We start from the raw sequence: 21,891 nt of genomic DNA, 5'->3' as shown, positions 1-21,891 counted from the left end.
AGTAAAGAACCCCCTTCTATGTCGGTGTAGAAACCTTCCTTCCTCTAGACATAGAGGGCTCCCCCTTGCTACAGTCACAGTCCTGGCATAAACAGATCATGGGAGAGATCTCTGTATTGCCCCCTCATATATCCATACATAGTTATTAGCCTTTTTTTTCTAAACTAAATAACCCCAATTTTGATAACTTCTCTGGGAATTGCAGAAAAATAAAAAAAGGTAATGATGAAAATAAAAAGTTGTCTTGGCATTAGGACCCAAAATACACCAGTTACTAAAGGGTTAGAATTAAGGATGAGCGAGTATACTCGCTAAAGCACTACTCGTCCGAGTAATGTGCGTTAGACGAGCATCTCTCTGCTCGTCCCTGAAGATTCGGGGGCCGGCGGGGGGCGGGGAGGAACGGAGGGGAGATCTCTCTCTCCCTCTCTCCCGCCCGCTCTCCCCGCTCCCCGCCGAGACTCACCTGTCAGCCGCAGCGGTCCCCGAATCTTCAGGGACGAGCAGAGAGATACTCGTCTAAGGCACATTACTCGAGCGAGTAGTGCTTTAGCGAGTATACTTGCTCATCCTTAGTTAGAATGTATGCAGTGGCGATTTTTTGGGTACTTGGCCGGTCATTAGAATTATTCATTTTGGCTTTCTAATTTGCTGATTAGAAAATATCAGGATTTTTGGATTGTAGGGAAAAAAAATCTGGTTGGCATCATTGTGGCACAGAGGTGGTTGTAGAGCAGAGGTATGTACAGGATGGAGGCTACAGTAGTTGCTGGATGGCATTGCCATCTATAAGTTGACAGGCACGGTTGTGGAAAGTTAGACGGCACAGCCATGGTTGGGCAGCGGGCACAACAGGTGGCTTTGGTTTTAGAATTCGCTGGTCAAATACGTTTGTCCGAGATGTTTGGGTAGATTTATGGAGGTAAAAAAGCAGACTTCAACCCCTGGGGGGCATAGAGGTGGGTGAAGAGCCCAGGCAGATACAGGCGGGTGGCCACTGTAATTGTCGGATGGCATCGCCATATACACGGCAGGGGTTCACATCTGCCCTAAAACCTCCATTCGGAGGTTCTGTCACAGATATGACACAAAATACCAGAAAAAAAGTCTTCCGGTAAAATGGCGGGCAGCTGAGCGGAAACCGAACGGACGCCATTATAGTCAACGGACGCTGTTAGTTCTGTCATAAGGCGTTTTGGCCAGCGGATTCTCCTTTTCTGCTTTCTGAACGGAGCAGAAAAACGGAACTCCCAATGCAGATCTGATAGTGGCGTTAGGACTCCGTTCAGGGGTTTTCGTCTTTGCTCAGTTTTTCCCCCCGATTTCAATGGGGTTTTTTTTTTAAAAAAAAAAGTTAAATGGAAAAGCTTGTTTGCCACCAATCAGATTTCTTTTTTTTTAACAGAAAAATATCGCAGTCTGGAGCGTTATTTTTCTGTAAAAAAAAAAAAAACGTGAAAAATTACAGAATGGAAGCAAATGGGATCAGTTATAGGGATCTCACACACTTGCGTTTTTTTAACGCGATTGTCAGTGGGCCTTTCTAATGTTAAAATCGCATCACAAGTCGGCGCTTTGCGTTTTTTGTGCGATGCGTTTTTAACATTAGAAAGTCCCACTGATATTTGCGTAAAAAAAACAAAAACACGTGTGCGGGAGCCTTTAGGCAGCTTTCACATCTGCGGCAGGGATTGCGTCTTCCTGCTCCATCCGGGGAATCCCGTCCATCTTATGGCAGAACCGAACAGTGCCGTACAGACTGCGTTGACTATAATGGAGTCCGTTCGTTTCCGCTGAGCCGTCCAGTATTTTTCCTGAAGACAAAGCGCGGCATGCAGAGCGATTTCCTGCGGTATTTTGTGTCGGATCGGTTATACCTCTGAGGCCGCTCTCAAGCAGCAGCGCGACAAAACGTCTCAATTTCAATCGTGGCGCCTTGCCGTGAATTTACTTTCGTTTTCGGTTGCAGCTCCCCGCGGCCGACAGCGAGGTGTAGCACACATTATTGATGAGGCGTACCAAACGTCAAAGATGGAGCAGACTCCATTCGAAAATTGTGGCGCTAAATAGTGTTGCAATCAGGCGCATGTCTGCGAGGCTCCCATGAAATTAATAATAGCATTATATTGCGGCGTTCAAAACACCGCGGTAAGTACGGAAAAAAGCGCCCGTGTGAGCCCGGGTTCCAACGCAGATGTGAACCCGGCCTTCAGTTTCTCTCCTCCAAAAATAGAGCAGAGACAGAAACCCTGACTAACGCAGGTGTGATGGCCGCCATAATGGCCGTGGTTGCTAGGAGACGCTCCGTGCCCTCAGGCTGGTGAGGCCCTGGCACCTCCTCTACCCGCCCGGTATGACTACCACACTCTATGTCAGCGGCGCCCTCTCTTGAGCTCAGTCCATAATGCCAGGGACCTCCCCTCCAGCAGTAAGTGGACGGCATCTTCTTCCGGGCGGAACCAGTTTAGCGACGGACGCGTTTCCGGTTTGTGACGTGTAACGGGAAGGGCCGCTTCCGAGGCCGGGAGCAGCGAGAAGTAGAGAGGAGGGAGGAGAGCGGAGCCCAGGTGAGGAGGTGCCGGCTGTGTGTAGTGGTGGCCATGTCTGTAGCTGACTAGTTATTGTGCCCCCTACAGGAGGAGGAACCATGAAGCTGTACAGCCTGAGTGTTTTGTATAAGGGAGACTACAAGGTCCATCTGCTGAAAAGTGCCTACGATGTGTCCTCCTTCAGCTTCTTCCAGAGATCCAGGTAAGGGAGACCGCAGATATTACACGGCCCCCATGGACAAGTCGCTGCGCCCTCTTCCGTCCGCCCCGCCGTTCCCACTCAGCTTTTCCAGTATCCTGAATGGCAGTGCCCGGGTGCTGGTGGCACTGTCAGGGAGTCACTTGATTCCAATGGGTACAACATGGGAGGCAATCTGACTGCTTTGGGTCCGCTGCCCGTACCAACTAGGCGATCGCTGCTGGGTGGTTTCATCCGCAGGGGGTGGATTTAACTAGACCGCGGTTTCGTACGTTGGTATTATGGCACCCTGCCACCAGCTTTCTTTTATACTTGAATGCCATGGGCGTGCTTTCTGCGCAATTGCTGCTTGCCGATAAACCCCATATGCTATCTTAGCGTGTATGCGATTGGTACGGCGTAATACGTGCGCAAAACCCGGGCGTGTAATATGCTTTAAATACGTTTGTGTGAGAGCGTCCTAGAGGTCCTGTTACTAAGGACAGTCGGCGGGCGCTCAAGTGCTCAACAGCCGCCCCAATGGTCCTCGCTCCAGCGCTTTCACACAGGAGTCCTAATTATTAAAGCTGCTTTCACACATGCATGAAAATCGCGTTGGGGCGCACGAATATGAACCCTATTCTTTTGAATAGGCCATATACATGAGCGATATATATATTTTTTTTTTAGTTCTTTATTTTTTTTCCCGTATCGCAGTGCTGCAAGAAAAAAAAGGGGGCGCCCTTTACGTCTAGAGGAAAGAAGGTTTCTGCACCGACTGAGGCCTCATGCCACAGCCGTGGCAGACTCCACTAGCGGACTATCGCAGTGGAGTCCGCCACGACGCCTCCCCCCAAAACCCCCATACTCACCTCCCGGATCCACCGCATCATTCCCGTCCCTAGAGCCGGAACGCATGCGCAGTACAGCGCATGACCCTCCGGCAGTGCGGGATTACGTGGTGGGCGCGTATTCACACGATACTTCTGCTGTGCTACAGCGGACGTATAGTGTAACAGACGGCTTCCATTGACTACAATATAAGCCGGACGCGTGTATTCCCGCGGCAATTAGAGCATGCCACCGGTTTCTTTTACGCTGCGGAATTCCGGAACATTGAGCTATTAGCTCGTTGTTTTCAGTCAACCGGCAAAAACTTTGCATGTGCGTGCGATACGAGTTTTCCCGCATCTGCGGGGACATCACACGTTATCGCACTCACCTGTGTGAATGGAGGCAGTGCGGAGAGCTCTAAAATATGCGCCTGTGAAAAACGTATGGAGGTGCCAGCCTGGTAATACGTCCGTCAGATGTGATGGCGCCTGCGTGCGCCACACAGAAGTGGGTGAGCTGGCGTGGGTTTCAGCCATGATAATATAGATCAGATTCTGGCAAAATGCAACGCCAAAACCCGCTCAGCGCATGGCTATGCTTCCCGCAAGGACAGGGGCCGCCGTGCACTGCAATACTCCGGCACTTCTGTGGAGTCCAGAATACAAACAGCGTTTCATACATACAAGTAGTTCGCAACATTGCGCCTGCGAGTTTCCCACAGAGTTGTTTCACGTTTCTGGCATAAGCTATAGTAACGCGGGGGCCACATGGCGAGCCGTCGCGTGACGTCATGTCTGATGGTTGTCAATGACGTCTTATTGTTAACTGGGTTTGCATTGCAGCCTGCGACCTAATGTGACAGTCGCAGAAAATCCACCGTACGCGTGAATGTAAGGCGCACATGACCACGACTTTTCTGAACTTTGCCAGTTTTGTTTTTCTAAATATCCAAATTCCAGCGGTGAAGCTGTGGTGGGACGTCAGGTCACGGGCGAATCAGGCGACTTTTACACAATTTGATATTGTGCGACATCTGTCGCTTTGTAGCCGTTTTTATTGAAAGGGTCGTTCAAGTATAAATAACCTTTTTGAAATGGTTAGGCATGTGATAAAATAACAAGAGGCCGAGCTTACCTCCTCCTGGGAAACAGCCAGGTGATGATCCCGCTGTCAGCACAGACTTGAAATCAGGTGACCGCTGCAGCCAATCAAAGGTCGCAGTGTCACATCCTGGACACCATTATGCCGGGACTTCAGAATGGTGACCCTGTAGCCTCTGATTGGCTGCAGCGGTCACCTGACTTCAAGTCTGTGCTGACAGCAAGATCTTCCCTGGAGCAGCTCCTGTGTTTCCCAGGAGGTAAGCACTGACCCTTTTGTTAATTTATCACATGCCTGGGCATTTAAAAAAAAATAAATTGTACTCTGCAAACTCCTGTACGTTTTTTGGCTGCTGTATCTTTTTTTTTTTTTTGCAAAAAAAGTAAACTGCTGCCAGATATTAGCTACAAGTCAATATGGAAATATTAAACACTACAAATTGTGTATTTTTAATTTTATTTTGTGACTTTTTAGTTTTTCCATTTGTCGTGCTTTATTTGTGTCAGTGTTTTTTTTTTAATTTGCCGTCTCAGCAGGCTATAGGTTTGTTGTATTTTTTTTTTCCGGTGTCTTTGCTTAGTCTTCTCCGTAGAACTTGAAAAATGCCAGAAAAAAATGACGCATGAATAATAAATAGCCACCCAAACACTGACTCGTAAAAAAAAATTCTAACTCTTTAAGGGTGGACGCTCACTGGCGATATTTTCTTTCTTTCTTTCTTGCGCTGCGAGAGCACGAGAAAACTCTCGCCTTGCAGCGCAAGAAAGATGCCGGAATAGAACCGGCATATCGCTAGTGCTTTCAATGGGGCCAGCTGCAGCAGCGCTAGCCCCATTGACAACATAGGGAGACCGCGGGGTTGAAGGAATCCTCTGCCGCGGACTTCTGCCACAGCTGTGGCATTCTATCCCATTGCTTTCAATGTGATCGGCACTGCTGCCGATTCTATTCAAAGCACTGCTTTCTGCCAAGCCCTGCAGTATGATTATCAGGGAAGGGCTTGAAATATAAGCCCTTCCCCGATAATCATCAATAAGTGTTTAAAAAAAAAAAAAAATTTACTCACCTCTCCAGCGCTCAGACGCGTTCTCCGGCTGGCTCCCCTGCACTGCTGTTAAGCTCTTTCAGCAGGTGGGGATTTAAAAATCCCTGCCTCCTGAAAGGGCTGTGCTGATTGGCTGAGGTGTTCCCAGGGGCCTATCACTCACTGAATGGAGGCAGAATGGGCTGGAGATCTCAGGAAAATCTAGGCCTGAGGTCTGAGAGAACAGGTGATGCTCTTACATAGTGACTCTCCTATCTGGGTAATAATTGGGGGTCCCAAGTGGGGGTAAACTTGCTCTGAAGTTCGCATATGAACAGTTCCCAATCGTTGCCCTGTATAATGTCCACAATCGGCCGTCAAACAATCATTTGTCAGCTGATCGCATCGACTAAGGCCAAGTGTCTCAATGGTAATACTTCTGTCGGGAAGACTGTAGAAGACTTCTGTAACTGCGGCCTGTAAAAACTCAAGACGATAATATGACTATGCAGGAAATAGTTCGCAGACTCTTTCTTGGTTTACATTTTATTCCACGTTTTCTGTGTAGACTAGAGGCCTTTAATAGTTTGATGGTCCTATTCTCTAAGGATTCTCTGCTTCTATTCTTTGTGACTCTTGTGGCGCCATTCCTTGTGCTATAATGATAAGCGTCATGTGCTAGTTTTATCAGGGGTCATGGTACGTTTTGATAATTAAGTCTATCCGCTGCTTGCAGTGTACAAGAGTTTATGACGTTCACCAGCCAGCTGATTGTGGAGCGATCAGACAAGGGGAGCCGCTCGTCAGTGAAGGAACAAGGTAGGCGTGTAGTAATCACTGGGGCTTGGAGGTTTGGTTTTATTAAACAGGTTGTCCCACCATATGAAGCCTACAAGATCGGGGACAGCTATCTGATTGGTGGGGATCCAGCCATTTTGATCCCTACTTATCCATAGAACGAGAGACCCGAGGGTCCCTGAATGGAGAAGTGGTTGAGTATGACCATTACCACTCTTCATTTTGATGGCACTGCCAGAGATGGAGTACAAGTGTTTATCTCCGGTGGTCCTTATGAAATGGTATTGTTCATGCTCAACCTTTGGGACTCCCATTCTCAGGATCTGTTGCATCCTAGCTGTCGGACCCCCACCGACCATATAGTGGCTGGGGGATAACTTCAATTGATGGGACAACCACTTTTGATTATCAGATGCTAAAACCGTAAGAGGAGGTCAATTCGCTCACAGAACCCTTTGATGTTCAAGGAAGGAGCGTCATGGAATCTGGTTTATAAGTCTGTGCATAGCAATGTTCTAGATGGCTGTAATGTATATTATGTTGTTTTGTATCCTTATACAGAGTACCTTTGCCACGTGTATGTGCGGAATGACTCCCTGGCAGGGGTAGTGATTGCTGATGCAGAGTACCCTCAGAGAGTCTGCTTTACCCTCCTGGAAAAGGTAAGATGGTTTTGGTAAGGATGATTATGCTGCAAGGGAGAACATGCTGTGATTTTTATATCTTCCGGTGTTCCCTTGGAACTCCTCACCAATTGTTTCCAATGGGACCTTGAAAGATATTGCATGGCACTCACATGCCATGCCATGTGATGTGATGTTTTACATTGAAATCAATGGGAAACACTTGCGATTCTCTGAAATATATGCCTGAGAATCACAATTTTGCAGAAGCGATGCGAGGCGTTTTTAAATCACCGCATGTTGGCAGGTGCTCGCCTATGTGTATGTAGCCTAATGGTGCATTCACATGTGAAAATCTGGATTTTCCCCAGAGGAAAGATCTGCATCAGAATCCATACCATTTGGGCCTGAAGGAATAACCTGGTGGACTGCGCAGTTCTTTCAGGCATAGAATGCCAGAAACTACCAGCAAAACATGCCGAAATGGAGACCTATCCCTTTCTTGGTATTTTAAACCGAAGCCCCAATGGGAATCCTGGACAGAGGTCATAGCAAAGTGCGAACGGGTCCTTAGATAGTAATTCTGGGTTTAAGAGCAGCTGTAATGATCGTACTCCTTAATATGCATTATGTTTAAAGCCTCTTTCTAACACCCAGATAAATCCATGGAGGAAAATACATTGATGTAGCAGACAGTATGTAATCTGACCGTACCATATAGGGCACCACAGACATTTATATAGTGGCATTCTGCTATTGGGACTGCATTGATTTGTAACTTATGATTCTCATCTCTTCCATATCTTCAGGTTCTTGAGGAGTTTGCCACCCAGGTGGATAGAATAGACTGGCCATCCGGTTCTCCGGCCACCATTCAGTACAATGCATTGGACTGTTACCTTGCTAAGTACCAAGTAAGAGAATTAGTCTTCTAATTGACATGAGCTCTTTAATGTCCATTGTACTATGAGTTTCATCTCCCTCTATTGGCAGCTTTGTTGTACCCTTTGAATGATAGCAGCACCTATTTATGTGATAGAGGCACATGCCCTTCTAATAATCATAAAGGGGTAGATGGCAAAGAAAAATCTGTAGAGGCTTTGTACCTTCAATGTAAGGCTTCTTTCCCACGAGCGTATATCGGCCTGCTGTTTTCACGGTCGGCCAATATACACTGTGATCGGATGCATTGGATTCCAATGCATCAGATCACGTGGCCGTATTCCTGAGACGTAAAAGCGCCCGGCCGGCCAATATAGCGCTGGACGTTTTTACAGTGGGCCCAAAAGATAGTCCTGGAACCATCTTTTGCGCCGGAATACGTCGGCCGCTGCATCTGCTCCTATGGGAGCCCATGACAGCGTCCGGAGGTGGGAGGGAGTTGAGCAGTGTGGCTGCTAAACTCCCTCTCTCTGCTCTCCTCCCCGTTCGCTCTTTGCAATGTGGGGAGGGGGGGGGGATTGGTAAAGGCTTATTATGGGCCGAAATGTAGCCTACCATTTTATAAAGATTATGGAGAAATAAAAAGGCTGCTGGCTGTGGACAAGCTTGGCTCCGCCCCCTTCCCTACCCTTGTCCGCAGCCAGCAATGGGAGGAAGCGGGACGGGGGACACTTGGCTCTGCCCCTGTCCCGCTCCTCCCATTGCAAAGAGCGAGCGGGGAGGAGAGCAAAGATGAGCTTGTGAGGGTGAGCGAGGGGAAAGGGGCGACGGCATGGTAGCCTCGGCGTATATGTTCCAGGGACCATGCCGTGTGAACGGGCGCACTATTGTTAGATTTGTGCGCCTGTTCAGGAGCTTTAATGCCACAGATGGTAGTGTCTATCGGCCGACTGTGAAAATGGCGTCCGCTATACGCTCGTGGGAAAGAAGCCTAAGGGTCTTTTTCTTTTTTTAACATCACCTGGATTCTTCAGCCCGATGTAATGAGTGGTCAATTTGTGTGTTTCATTTTCTTTGAAACGGGCCGAGAATCAGCTTATGGGGACAAATCATTGCCACACACACACACACACACACACACACACACACACACACACACGCTAGCTGTAAATCTCCCCGTTCACATGGGGACGTGTATAGACAATAAGTGAGTGTTTTTATGCTTGATGAAGATTACCTGTCGGCTGACAAGCAAGTGTTTGCTTGTTCATTGCACTTTTACAATGCCCAGAAAGTTTAGAGGAATGTTTGTGCCCAATAATTGGGCCATGTAAAAGGACCTTAAGCATCCGTGAAGGTCCTATTAATTAGGCAATCATGAGTCAGACATTAATGGCACATCATAACTACTATGAGGTAGCAAAATGTCTTTAGTTTCTACATACTCTTTAAAGTGGAATTTTCCTTCCATGGAAAACTTTCTCCAAGACAAGGCTTCTTAAATGGGGTCTTCTTCAAGATGGTCTTTAAACGGCAAACTAGTTGGCTCAGTTACAACCAATGAATGCCCCTCCTGTACAGCTTACAGGATTGTTGCTATGTAAAAAGTCGTGTACATCATTAGCCTCATAGGCTATAACAGGGCTGTGTGTTGTCTAAAGAGAAGTTTGGTACCGTGTTAGCCAGTAGAGCAAAGTGGGATTGTTCCCAGCAAGAGAAACCAAGGATTCTTGTAGATTATGATACCTTTTAATAGCTAACAAAAACACATGACGTTAATGCAAGCTTTTTGGACCTGCGCAGGGTTCTGCTTCAGGCTTTAAAAAAAAATGTTAAACTCTTCCAAATCTCATAACCTTGTAGCTTGGAACAGTAAAATAGAATAAAACCTGCTGAGCTTCATATAGCAGTAAGTTTTCTGATTGTTTTGGTACAACTGACTATCTCGGGGTGGCAGATGTTGGGTTCCCATTGCTTCCACGGAAGATAATCTGCTACCGGAGGCGTCTGGCTGTGGGTTATTACTAAGGATGAGCGAGTATACTCGCGAAGGCACTACTCGTCCGAGTAATGTGCCTTAGACGAGTATCTCCCTGCTCGTCCATAAAGATTCGGGGACCGCTGCGGCTGACAGGTGAGTTGCGGCATGGAGCAGGGGAGAGCGGGAGGGAGAGAGAGATCGATCTCCCCGCTCTCCCCCGCAGCTCCGCGGCGGCTCCCGAATCTTTAAGGACGAGCAGGGAGACTCGTCTAAGGCACATTACTCGGACGAGTAGTGCCTTAGCGAGTATACTCGCTCATCCCTAGTTATTACCCTTGCCCCTTGGAGATAACTGTGCATGCTCAGCCATGTGTGGATGTTTATGGTGAAGTCAGCAGACAGCTATTTGGCTAACAACATGGCTATGAACTATTAAGCTGACCTGTACTCTCCTTTTTAAGCGAGTTTTCCAGGGAAATCCTATTGATCACCTGTCCGCAGCATGCAGAGCTATTTTATCCTATAACATGCTGGATGGAAACTGACTCCATTATAGTCAATGGGGGCCATTTGGGGCCTTTTGGTTCCTTTATAAGAGGGGTGCAGTTCTTTTGTTCCTTAGTGCAGATGTGAACGGTCCCGTACACGCATGTGATCTGCTCTGACCTTACACATGTGAGTATAGTTCAGTTTAATATCTTGCAGTTTATACTAGCATACACAATAATAAAGCTCCCAGACAACCCCTTTAACTGTGTGTTTTGAGCTGCAACCTCTATAGAGAATTGTTAGGCTGGGGTCACACAGGGCGAATTTGCCGAGAAAATTCCATCCGGTATTTCGCCTCAGCAAATCCGCCTGCGGTCGCTAATCCCGAAATTTGGCCAGCCATGTGGACGAGATTTGTCAGAAATTTAATCCACACAGGATGGTGAATCCGTCACTTTGAAGCCTGTGTTGCGGCGCGGATACCCCGGCCGCAGCATGTCCCTTTTTTTTTTCCCCGTTGCGGACGCGCTTTCCTCTGTGGGAGCGCCAGCCACAACGGGAAAATGTGTGCGGCCAAGCCGCTCCAAAACTCACGGCTAAGTACTTTTACACGAGTGGACAGCTGCCCGAGTGATTGCATAAAAGGCAATTGCAGGACCCGCCAGGGCAGGTGAGCGAGAATTGCTCGTTTATTGTAGTTGCTTGGTTTTCAGCTCAACTAAAAACCAAACGACTGTCGGCCCGTGTAAAAGGGACTGGTTCATCTATAACTGACGCCCGTTTATTGCGCGTGGCTGTGGCCGCCGGAAGAGATCTCCGCCGCGCTCTGCCTCCATTATGCGAGCAATCATCTCTCCTGTGTGAAAGCACAGGGGTAATGATCGCTGGGACGACTATCTCGTGATGAAGCGCCCCATGTAAAAGTATCTTACCGGTATGATAGCGCTACCCAGGGAATCTGCCATTCTGTGCCGCGGTGTGTTTGTGTATACGGCCGAGTCCTGTCAGTGTTGGAGTATCCATCTTTAACCCGCTGGCATGGCCATCTTTAATGCCCGGTAAGGGTGTGTTTCTAGCCTGTGTTCTACACACCAAGAATGTGGGTGTGGAATGTGGATTTCTGGCCCATGTGATTATAATTATATTACTAAATGAGTAATGGTTAGTGCAGCTGGTTCTCCTTTCATGGGAAGAGCGGTCTGACCTCTTACCATCTCATGACTGGTATTTCAGATGTGTTAACGCTTACTGCCTGTCATTTCACTCTTTTACTCCTTAAGGACCACCCCTTTTATTAATTTCATTTTCATTCCCCCTCCCCCCCCCCCCCCCCCCCATTTTCAGAAAACCAATAACTCTTTTATTTATCCATCAGCGTAGATGTCTGAGGGCTTGTTTTTTGGGGGACGAGTTGTATTTTTCATTGGTATTATGTAATGTACCATACAATGTACGGAGTAAAAAAAATTAGTGTTAAATGGAAAATAAAAGTGCAATTCCTCCATCTTTGGGGGAGTTTTGTTTCTATGCTGAACCCACTGTAGCAAAAATGACACAACTTTAGGCTGGATTCAGACGACCGTATATTGGCTGGGTTTTTACGCTGAGCTGATATACGGTGTCCTTGTCTGCAGGGGGGGGGGGGGGATGGAAGAGCCAGGAGCAGGAACTGAGCTCCCGCCCCCTCTCTGCCTCCTCTCCACCCCCTTGCACTATTTTCAATGAGGAGAGGCGGGGATAATTCATGTTTAGCCCCGCCCCCATGCCGCCTCCTCTCATTGCAAATAGTGCAGAGGGGCGGAGAGGGGACAGGAGCTCAGAGCACTGCTCCCAGCTCTTCCAGCCTCCACCCCCTGCAGAGAGAGACGCCTTATATTGGCCGGTCGTTTGAATCCGCCCTTAGGCTGGATTCAGACGAACGTATATCGGCTGGGTTTCTACGCCGAGCCGATATATGGTGTCCTCATCTGCAGGGGGGGGGATGGAAGAGCCAGGAGCAGGAACTGAGCTCCCGCCCCCTCTGCACTATTTGCAATGGGGAGAGGCGGGGCAGGGGCGGGACTAATTCACAAAAAACCCTTAGGCCTCATGTCCACAGGCAAAAGAAGAATTAAAATCCGCAGCGGATTTTAACTCTTCTCCCGCCCGCGGATCCGCATTACCAAATATGTTTTGAACTTTTTTTATTTAGTAAAACCTGTTTTGTTTTGTTTTTTCCCCATTAGTCCCCATTGGGGACATGAACTTGCAGTTGTTTGATCGTACCTGCAGTATGCTGTAATACCATTGCCTGTCAGATCACGGTATCATGTAATTCTATCTATCAAGCCACATAATAGGCATGCCTTGATAGGCAATCTGCAATGGCAGCCCTGGAGACTCTCAGAAGGCCCCTGGCTGCCATGACAACCGAACAGTACCGTGTGATCTCATCCCCAGGGGCCATTTAGAACTACAGAACATTGATTGGGGCATTTAAATGCTGCTGTCAGAATTGACTGTGGCACTTAAAGGGATAGCAGCGGTGATCAGTTGAGGTGCTGCTTGCAGCTGTTTCTGACAGGTGTCAGCTGTAAGAAACAGCCGGAACCTGCATTGTATGGAGCCGGATCGACCCCCAATCCCTCACCATACAAACCACAAATGCACAGGACATAACTGCAAATCCTGTGGTGTTAAAATTTTTTTTTTTTAGGACTTTTACGATCAGTGACCTGTTCTCAGGTGGGAGTCCACCTCTTGGGTAGATCGCCGGACAGCACTGGAAGCAGATAGCACTGTTAACATTGCAACTGTCCAGTATGATACTGCAGGCACAGCTCTTGTTGAATTCAATAGAAGCTTTGCCTGCAGTACCGAACCTGGCCGCTGCAATATGAACAGCGCTGTCTGCTTCCAGTGCTATCTGTGCTGACAGTGGGCCCAGCGATCAGTTGATAGGCAGGCATCCCCACCCATCAGCTATTGAGGACCTATCCTAAGGATAGATCATTGAAGATAAAAGTCCTGGAGAACCACTTTTATCCCTTTACAGTCCAAGATGCATATGTACGTCCTGGGGCATGAGGTTTGTATGGAGCAGGTTCAGGAACCGAGCCTAGTCCGTACATGGCTGGTTTACGCTGTCTTTGACAGCTGACCTGTAGCTGCAATAGCCGCCATCAGTAGATTTGGCTGTTAACTCTTTAAATGCTGCTGTCAATTCTTAAAACGTCTTTTAAATTCCCTAATCGATGATTCCTAACGGCCCCCTTGCAATGAGATCGTGAAGTGTGTGGATGCGTGTCAATTATTTTCTATCATGGGGAACGTTTCTAGATGTCGACTATAAATCCTTGGTCGTGGCACTCGGCCCGTGGTCACATCCAGCTTGCGCTGTGCATTAGGTTGGGTTGTATGCAGTGCTGTGGTCGTGTCACTTGGCTTGTGGTCACTACCAGCTCGCGTTGTGCACTAGGTTGGGTTGTATGTAGTGCTGTGGTCGTGGCACTTGGACCGTGGTCACTTCCAGCTCGCGTTGTGTACTAGGTTGGGTTGTATGTAGTGCTGTGGTCGTGGCACTCGGCCTGCTTTCACTTCCAGCTTGCGCTGTGCATTAGACTGGGTTGTATGTAGTGCTGTGGTCGTGGCACTTGGCCCGTGGTCACTTCCAGCTCGCGTTGTGCACTAGGTTGGGTTGTATGTAGTGCTATGGTCGTGGCACTTGGCTTGTGGTCACTACCAGCTCGCGTTGTGCACTAGGTTGGGTTGTATGTAGTGCTGTGGTCGTGGCACTTGGACCGTGGTCACTTCCAGCTCGCGTTGTGTACTAGGTTGGGTTGTATGTAGTGCTGTGGTCGTGGCACTCGGCCTGCTTTCACTTCCAGCTTGCGCTGTGCATTAGACTGGGTTGTATGTAGTGCTGTGGTCGTGGCACTTGGCCCGTGGTCACTTCCAGCTCGCGTTGTGCACTAGGTTGGGTTGTATGTAGTGCTATGGTCGTGGCACTTGGCCCGCGGTCACTTCCAGCTCAGGCTATGCACTAGGTTGGGTTGTATGTGGTGCGGTGGTCGTGGCACTCGGCCTGTGGTCACTTCCAGCTCGCGCTGTGCACTAGGTTGGGTTGTATGTAGTGCTGTGGTCGTGGCACTCGGCCCGCGGTCACTTCCAGCTCGCGCTGTGCACTAGGTTGGGTTGTATGTGGTGTGGTGGTCGTGGCACTCGGCCCGCGGTCACTTCCAGCTCGCGCTGTGCACTAGGTTGGGTTGTATGTGGTGTGGTGGTCGTGGCACTCGGCCCGCGGTCACTTGCAGCTCTCGCTGTGCACTAGGTTGGGTTGTATGTAGTGCTGTGGTCGTGGCACTTGGCCCGTGGTCACTTCCAGCTCGCGCTGTGCACTAGGTTGGGTTGTGTGTGGTGGTCGTGGCACTCGGCCCGCGGTCACTTCCAGCTCGCGCTGTGCACTAGGTTGGGTTGTATGTAGTGCTGTGGTCGTGGCACTCGGCCCGCGGTCACTTCCAGCTCGCGCTGTGCATTAGGTTGGGTTGTATGTGGTGCGGTGGTCGTGGCACTCGGCCCGCAGTCACTTCCAGCTCGCGCTGTGCACTAGGTTGGGTTGTATGTGGTGCGGTGGTCGTGGCACTCGGCCCGCAGTCACTTCCAGCTCGCGCTGTACATTAGGTTGGGTTGTATGTGGTGCGGTGGTCGTGGCACTCGGCCCGCAGTCACTTCCAGCTCGCGCTGTGCACTAGGTTGGGTTGTATGGAGAGGAGCCGCTGCTCCTGTCTGCAGCAGCTGCTGACATGGATTCCCCTGAGCTTGTTGTTCTGTGCCTTACTGGGGCAGAGGATCAGAGCGGTTATTATATCGTTAGGAGGAGGATCCGGAGAGCTGTAAACATTCGCCTTCTGTGTAGGAAAATGGTAAAACGTTCCTATTTTTATCAATTACTGATGACCTGAAACACATTCAGTGACAGTCTGTGTTTGTTAAGGCCCGTTTACACGTAACGATTGCCGCTCAAATGAACGACCGTGCGCAATAATCGTTCCATCTAAACGCAAAGCCATCATGCACTTTTTGTTTATCGTTCAGTTTCAGCCAGCATAAAAAAAAACATTGCTGGTTCCCTCGCTTTTTCGTTACGTGTAAACGATCCCCGCTCAGTGTTTCACATAGGATGTTAAGCAGTGGCCGATTCTCAACGACGGTCTGCCTGTCTACACATTCTGCGCAAACAGCTTCCGATGACGACGTGCGCTCGTTCATATAAAATCCCCCCCCCCATGTAAAAGGGGCGTTACACAAGTGAGAAATGGTACGAGCTGTTAATGTGTTTTCATGTAACTTTAACTGTACTACTTACTAGTGCCGACAGGAACACCATGCAAAACTAAGCTAGTGAAGCTAAATGTGGGATATGCAGGGAGGGGTGGGGGGACATTTTTGTCAACCATAGACCAAAAATGGAGCCATAGTTTTTTTTTTTTCACCAACTGTCACAACCCTCATTCTCACTTAGAACATATGAATATTGGGCCGCCCTCCATGAGCAGGAACAGTGTAAGAGCACCCCGGTTCCGGTGGACTATGACCCATCCTTGTATTACAGGACGGCCGTTCATCTGAAAGGCTGCCTTGATAATATTGCATCTCCCCTGCGGCGGACGCTGTAAGGGAAACTCCCGTCTGAGGCTGCAGCTACCTCGATGAAATCACCTGGAGTGCTGGGAGGATCCAGAGAATATATTTTGCAAAGGGTTGTGGCTGATACCCTTTTAATTAGGTGCAACATGATGCCACCTAGCAAAGCAGTCACTGGTGGGTTAATTGATGGGCATAGTTAAGCCCCATTTATATGCAACGATTATTGTTCAAAATTCGCTCAAAAGCCATCATTTGAGCGATAATCGTGTGTAAACGCTCCCATCTTTCACTCTTTGACTGAACGATGATTTTTAGATGAGCCAAAAATCCATTGTTCAGCCGGAACATGCTGTGTTCTCCATGGGGAGCGCTGATTACATTTATATTCGGCTTGCAGCCCCTTGGCAGAACAAAGGAACTGTATACAGATAACGGACCACATGTTCTCTGCATACAGCTCATGGAGGCTCTTTTACATGCACATATAGATAATAAGCTACTAATGGACATTAGTGCCTATTAGCAGCTTATGCAAAATGATCGCTCAAAAGATAGGGAGAATGATAGTTTGAGATCATTTTTGCATGTAAATGAGCCTTAAGTTGTAGCAGTGTTCTCTATAGGATAATGCCTCCCTTGCAAGTAATTTAACTCTATCTCCTGTATCAGGTCTGTTGATGGAAAACATTGTGATGTGGTTGGTAAGTTTGGACTGTTCTGTCTTTCCAGAACCCTCGAGATGCTGATCCAATGAGTAAAGTACAAGCTGAGCTGGACGAAACCAAAATCATCCTGGTGAGTATAGAATTGTATATTATTCATACATGATTTGCATTGCTTTTGAGGATGGTGATATAGGAGAACCACTGACGGGGATTCCTCAGGCTCCACTGTCCGTCCATATAATTCAGCTGGATGGTGGAAGAATACCCAGAATTGAGCAGAGGTGTTAAAATGAAGAGATATTGAAGACTCACTTATCCAGTGGCTACCCGCCCAGCGCTGCAGCCCTGGTGCTCGCCCCCACAGAACCCAGAAGCAGCGGGTAGTGACATGCCATTCATTGTACATGTGACCACTCAGCCACTCACAGACTTCAGCAGCCATAGAAGAATGGCTGCTGGAGTCTATGAGTGGCTGAGCGGTCACATGCACAATGAATGGCATGTCACTACCCGCTGCTTCTGGGTTCCGTGCGGTGGGCACTGGGTATGTAACGTTGTAGAGGGAGCCCCCGGGATAAATGTGTAATCAATTTTTCTTTGTCTCAACCCTCCTTTTTTTTTTTAAATGTCCCGGAAAAGCCCTTTAATGCTTTACAGTATTGTAAGTGCGCCGGCCAAAATTAAAGATTTATTGTGCCCGAGGGTAAATCTGTTTAGATATTCCTAGCAAGTATCTAGTTTACACCACCCTACAGCATGAAGCAAATGCAGGACAACCAGTAGAGGGCAGCACATTGCAGGGATTGGTTATAATGCAATTTGCAGTTTTTGCTTTGCTTGTATGTAACGAGTTTGTCTTGTCATTATCAGCACAACACCATGGAGTCCTTACTGCAGCGCGGGGAGAAACTGGACGACTTGGTCAGTAAATCAGAAGTGCTAGGAACCCAGTCCAAGGCCTTCTATAAAACAGTGAGTAATGTCCACTCTGCCATAGAAGTCATGTGTTAATTAGGGGGATTGTGCAGTGTGGATAATGTGTATTTGTTAAGGCCCATTTACACGGAGCAATGATCGCTCAAATGAGTGAAAGCTTTGAGCGATCATTTTGCATAAATTTTTAAGTAGCTACTCAGCTACTTAAAGGCAATTAAGGTGCAAATGAAGCCTTTAGCTGAATGCAGTTAATAGCCAGAGGGCTCTTATCTGCTTTCAGTTCTTTTGTTCTCCTGCGGGAAACAACTACCCGTGGAGAACTCCTGATAAGTCCGAACGCCGTTTTTTTTTTTTTTTTTTTAGGTTGGACTGAATTTAACGATCAGCTAGCAGTGCATGATGGGCGCATGTATAGACGCAACGATTTATGCTCAAACGATCGCTTTTTTTTTTTGAGCGATCATCGCTCCGTGTAAATGGGCCTTTAGAAGGGTGCTTTGATGATATGCTCGTTAAAAAGGTTTCCGTAGGATGACTTTACATGGGGACAACAAGTGTCTAAATAGTCGCTCGATACAGCAAATATAAGTGAGTTTTGTGTAAACACGGTCAACAACTGGGTGATGAGTGAGAATTCGTTCACTAATCTGTTTGTTTTAACTTGCCTAAAAACAGTTGCTGGTTGATTTAAAGGGGTTTTGTATCTTACTTAAAATTGCTTCATAATCAATCTGTCCTTCCTGGTTACTGATGACCAGGACATGTGACTGCTGCAGCCAATCACTAGCGATTGAAGGTCATGAGATCACAGGGGGCTGTTCAATTGCCATGGTAGCTTTGTACACTTTGGGTCCAGCAACTATCATCAATAGTCGCTACAGTGATCAGCTTTAATCTGGCAAAACCTCACAGGGGGTCCCAAAGTTTAGACCCAAATGGATCATTGAGTATAGGTTGTATCCTAGTGATATGCCATCCTTATAAGGTGGAAATAATGCTTTAAAGATTACTATTTTTTTCAAACTTTTTGATATCACACCCATGCACTGTGCCCATTGGCTCCTCTAGGCAGCTGAAGACAGAAACGTAGAGGTCTATAGATGTCTATACATCTATATGTCTCTGCCCTCGGCTGCTAAGAGGATCCAACAAACAACAAAGGGGCTCAGCACTCAGGTGACTGCTGCAGCCCCCTTGTTTCGGCGATCAGTAGGGGTATCTGCAACAGGGCCCCACTGATCAAAACTTTTGACATGTCAAAAGTGTGAAAAAAAAGTTACTTTTTTACGGTTTTCGTTCGAATCAATGGGTTTTCTTTATGATACAGAACAGTCCTGAACACAGAAACTCTGAATTCCCTTATCGGGTATATAGAACGAGTTCTCTAAACTGGACAACCCCTATTAAGGCAATACTGAAAGTGAAATATCTTGAAATTGTTTTGCTTCTGTATGACTGACGTGATGACAATGTGGCCATAGAATGTGCTAACTTGTATTTGACACCATAACATATATTTTAATATTGTTATGACTTATAACTTCTGTCCTTTCTTTTTAAGGCACGGAAGCAAAATTCATGCTGCGGAATCATGTGATAGACGCACAGCGATGGAGAATGGATGAAAGACAATGAGCAAACCCTTCTAATATCAGGGCTGACACACCAAATCAGCTACCACTCAGCCCTACCTATCCCCAGCAGGGGGCAGTATAGGTGGTTACTGCCCTTAGGTCAATTTTTTTTCTTTTCCTTCAATTATCAGGGGGGGATCTTGTTAACATTATCTTTTAATGTGTTCACTTTTTACTGCAAGACCTAAGTTTCTCAAGTCTGTGGCCCACCTCCCCAGTATCAAGTGACACCCCCCCTATCCCCAGGGGATTGTGCTGACCATCTTCTGTTCCAATGCAAACATTCCTGTGATATCTAACGTGATACCAAGTATCACCATGCATTGTGTGTTCTACGCTGCCACCACGCTGCAGAGTGATGTTGAGTGACCTGGTAATTTGTAATGTAGTAACGCTGTACACTAACTGAGTCCTAATGTGTTCTTCCTGGGAGGCAATGGGTTAATTGTCAGTTTGCTTCTTCCTATTACACTTGTACACTTGCTTAGTGTAAGGTTCTTCTAACACCCCTCTCCTCCATTAACACGGACATGTCTTAACTGTGGTTAACCCTGTAGTATTTGCAAACTTTTTTTTTTTTTGTTGTCTTGGAGCGCCCATCATGAAATGAGTCGACTAATTCTGAGCATCCATAGCAAACAGAACGCTGCACTCCGCAAATAACTCCTTATGTCTTTGATGCCGAAGATCTTCTCGTTCTTTTTACCACCTTGTCTTATCCAAAAAATAACAAATCTTCAACAACCAATGGATCCCGTTCCACCGAGGAGCCCCTTCGTGTGGACAGTTGAATTCTCATGCTGTATAGATAAGTTATTGATGTTCCAGTGTTTTATTTTTGGGGTGTTTATTCTGATCTCCAGTGGATTGATTGTTTTGTTTTTTTTTCTTTTTTTTTTTTCACATATATTTCTGATAAACTTGTATTTTAATAAAGATTGGCCGAACCTTTCTGTACCAAATACTGACGTTGATAAAAACACATTTTTAGATGTTTGAAAGCATTCTGTTCATGTGTCATTCCAACTAGCCTAGCAGGGTTTTATTTCATGTTTTCATGCTTTTTAGTCATCTATGTCCAGCCAAAGTACCTCTGTACCTCCAGTACCTTTTTTATGGCCATTGTTACCCAATGAATGTTTGATCCTTTGATGCTTTTGGGCGTACATGTATTCCCTCCAGTGTCAGGGTTTGTATACAGTGAGACTGAGAGCCGATCCCACTACATGCAGGGCGGGTGAAAGCTGTTATTGACAGCTGACACCCGCTAGTAACAGCTGTGATCAGCACTTGCACTGATTGAGGCTGTTTACCCTTTTAGATGCACTGCGGCATTTAAATGCTCTGATCAGAGTTTGGATCAGAGATTGCAAGGTGCCATTTAGTTGCCACGGCAGCCCTGGGGCCTTCTGATGGCCTCCAGGGCTGCCATGTCTGATTGCCTATGAAGCTGTGGCGTTGCTTGATAGACTGCCTTTAAAAGTGCGGTATAATAGAATACTATGGTAATATATTATACTGCAGGAGCGATCAAATGGTACGAGTCCCCTATGGAGACTACAAAAAAAGTGTGTGTGGGGGGGGGTGTGGGGGGGGGGAAGTATTGAATATTAGAAAAAAATGAAAGGTAGCAAAAGCTTTGGTCACCCTGCCCCTTAGAAAAAAATTATAGAAAGTGAAAAAGTCATATTTACTCCAAAATGGTTAAAAAAATACGAACCCTCACACAACTATTTATTATCAAAGGAAAGATAAAAAGTTCTGGTGGGCAGAAGTTTTTATCTTTTAGCGATTTTAAATAATAGTACAGCAAAAAACCCTAAATAAATGTGCTATTGTAGTAATTGTACTGCCCCACCGAATAAAGTTATTTCTGCTGCAGTGTGTACGCTGTAAATACAATAGTCCTGCAAAGATGGTGAAATTGCATTTTTTTTCCGCTCATTTCATGCCACTTAGAAATGCTCTTGTGAGCTGAATCTGCGGCTGTAACTAATCTATGTATCCACTGGATGCAAGTATGAATGTCCTCATAATTAGAGGGCTAGTCCTCTCACTTGCAGGTACATAAGTAGTCCTTCGGATGCATACAGTGGCAGCTCTGAGTGGACAGCGGGGGAAGGGTGAAGAAGGATTCTGTGCTTCCGCTTCTATCAGTCCATAACTTTAAGCCCCATTTATACTGGATGACTGTTGTTCAAAGGATGCCCGACACGCGTCCCTGGATGTACTCGCTCCCGTGCTGTCACACAGGAGCGAGTATCGCTGACTCTCTGACAGATCAGCCAGGGTGGCAAGGAGAGATCTCTCTCCACAGCACGGGAGCGAATACATGCGGGGATGAGTGTCGGGCATTGTTTGCTGAGCTGGGTTTGAGTGCTAAGGCAAGGGGACACCCGACAATCATGTGATTGCTTGGTCAAAAAGCGGAAATGGCATTGCTGCTTCGTTTTATTCACTACATGGTGCTTATTAAAGGGGTTGTCCCGCGAAACAAAGTGGGGTTATACACTTCTGTATGGCCATATTAATGCACTTTGTAATATACATCGTGCATTAATTATGAGCCATA

The 21,891-nt window shown here is 47.1% G+C and overlaps 1 protein-coding gene across 1 annotated transcript; it reads left to right on the top strand.

The window, feature by feature from the left end:
• The first annotated feature begins 2,439 nt into the window (after positions 1 to 2,439).
• Positions 2,440 to 20,323, top strand: YKT6 (YKT6 v-SNARE homolog). The gene is made up of 8 exons (XM_066593161.1): positions 2,440 to 2,567; positions 2,637 to 2,751; positions 6,423 to 6,505; positions 7,046 to 7,146; positions 7,917 to 8,021; positions 16,814 to 16,879; positions 17,620 to 17,721; positions 19,247 to 20,323. The coding sequence occupies exons 2-8, from the start codon at positions 2,648 to 2,650 to the stop codon at positions 19,280 to 19,282; spliced, it is 597 nt and encodes a 198-aa protein (XP_066449258.1). The 5' UTR covers positions 2,440 to 2,567; positions 2,637 to 2,647; the 3' UTR covers positions 19,283 to 20,323.
• The last annotated feature ends 1,568 nt before the right edge of the window (positions 20,324 to 21,891 follow it).

This window comes from Eleutherodactylus coqui, chromosome 2 (genome assembly GCF_035609145.1).
Source record: "Eleutherodactylus coqui strain aEleCoq1 chromosome 2, aEleCoq1.hap1, whole genome shotgun sequence".
Lineage (NCBI taxonomy): Eukaryota > Metazoa > Chordata > Amphibia > Anura > Eleutherodactylidae > Eleutherodactylus > Eleutherodactylus coqui.
This window is presented reverse-complemented; position numbering and strand designations above follow the sequence as displayed.

Bases quoted from the DNA above. Each gene is read 5' to 3' on its own strand.
- YKT6 (XM_066593161.1), top strand. From the start codon at position 2,648: ATGAAGCTGTACAGCCTGAGTGTTTTGTATAAGGGAGACTACAAGGTC. The intron at 6,506-7,045 runs GTAGGCGTGTAG...ATCCTTATACAG, and splicing joins CTCGTCAGTGAAGGAACAAG to AGTACCTTTGCCACGTGTAT. The intron at 7,147-7,916 runs GTAAGATGGTTT...CCATATCTTCAG, and splicing joins GCTTTACCCTCCTGGAAAAG to GTTCTTGAGGAGTTTGCCAC.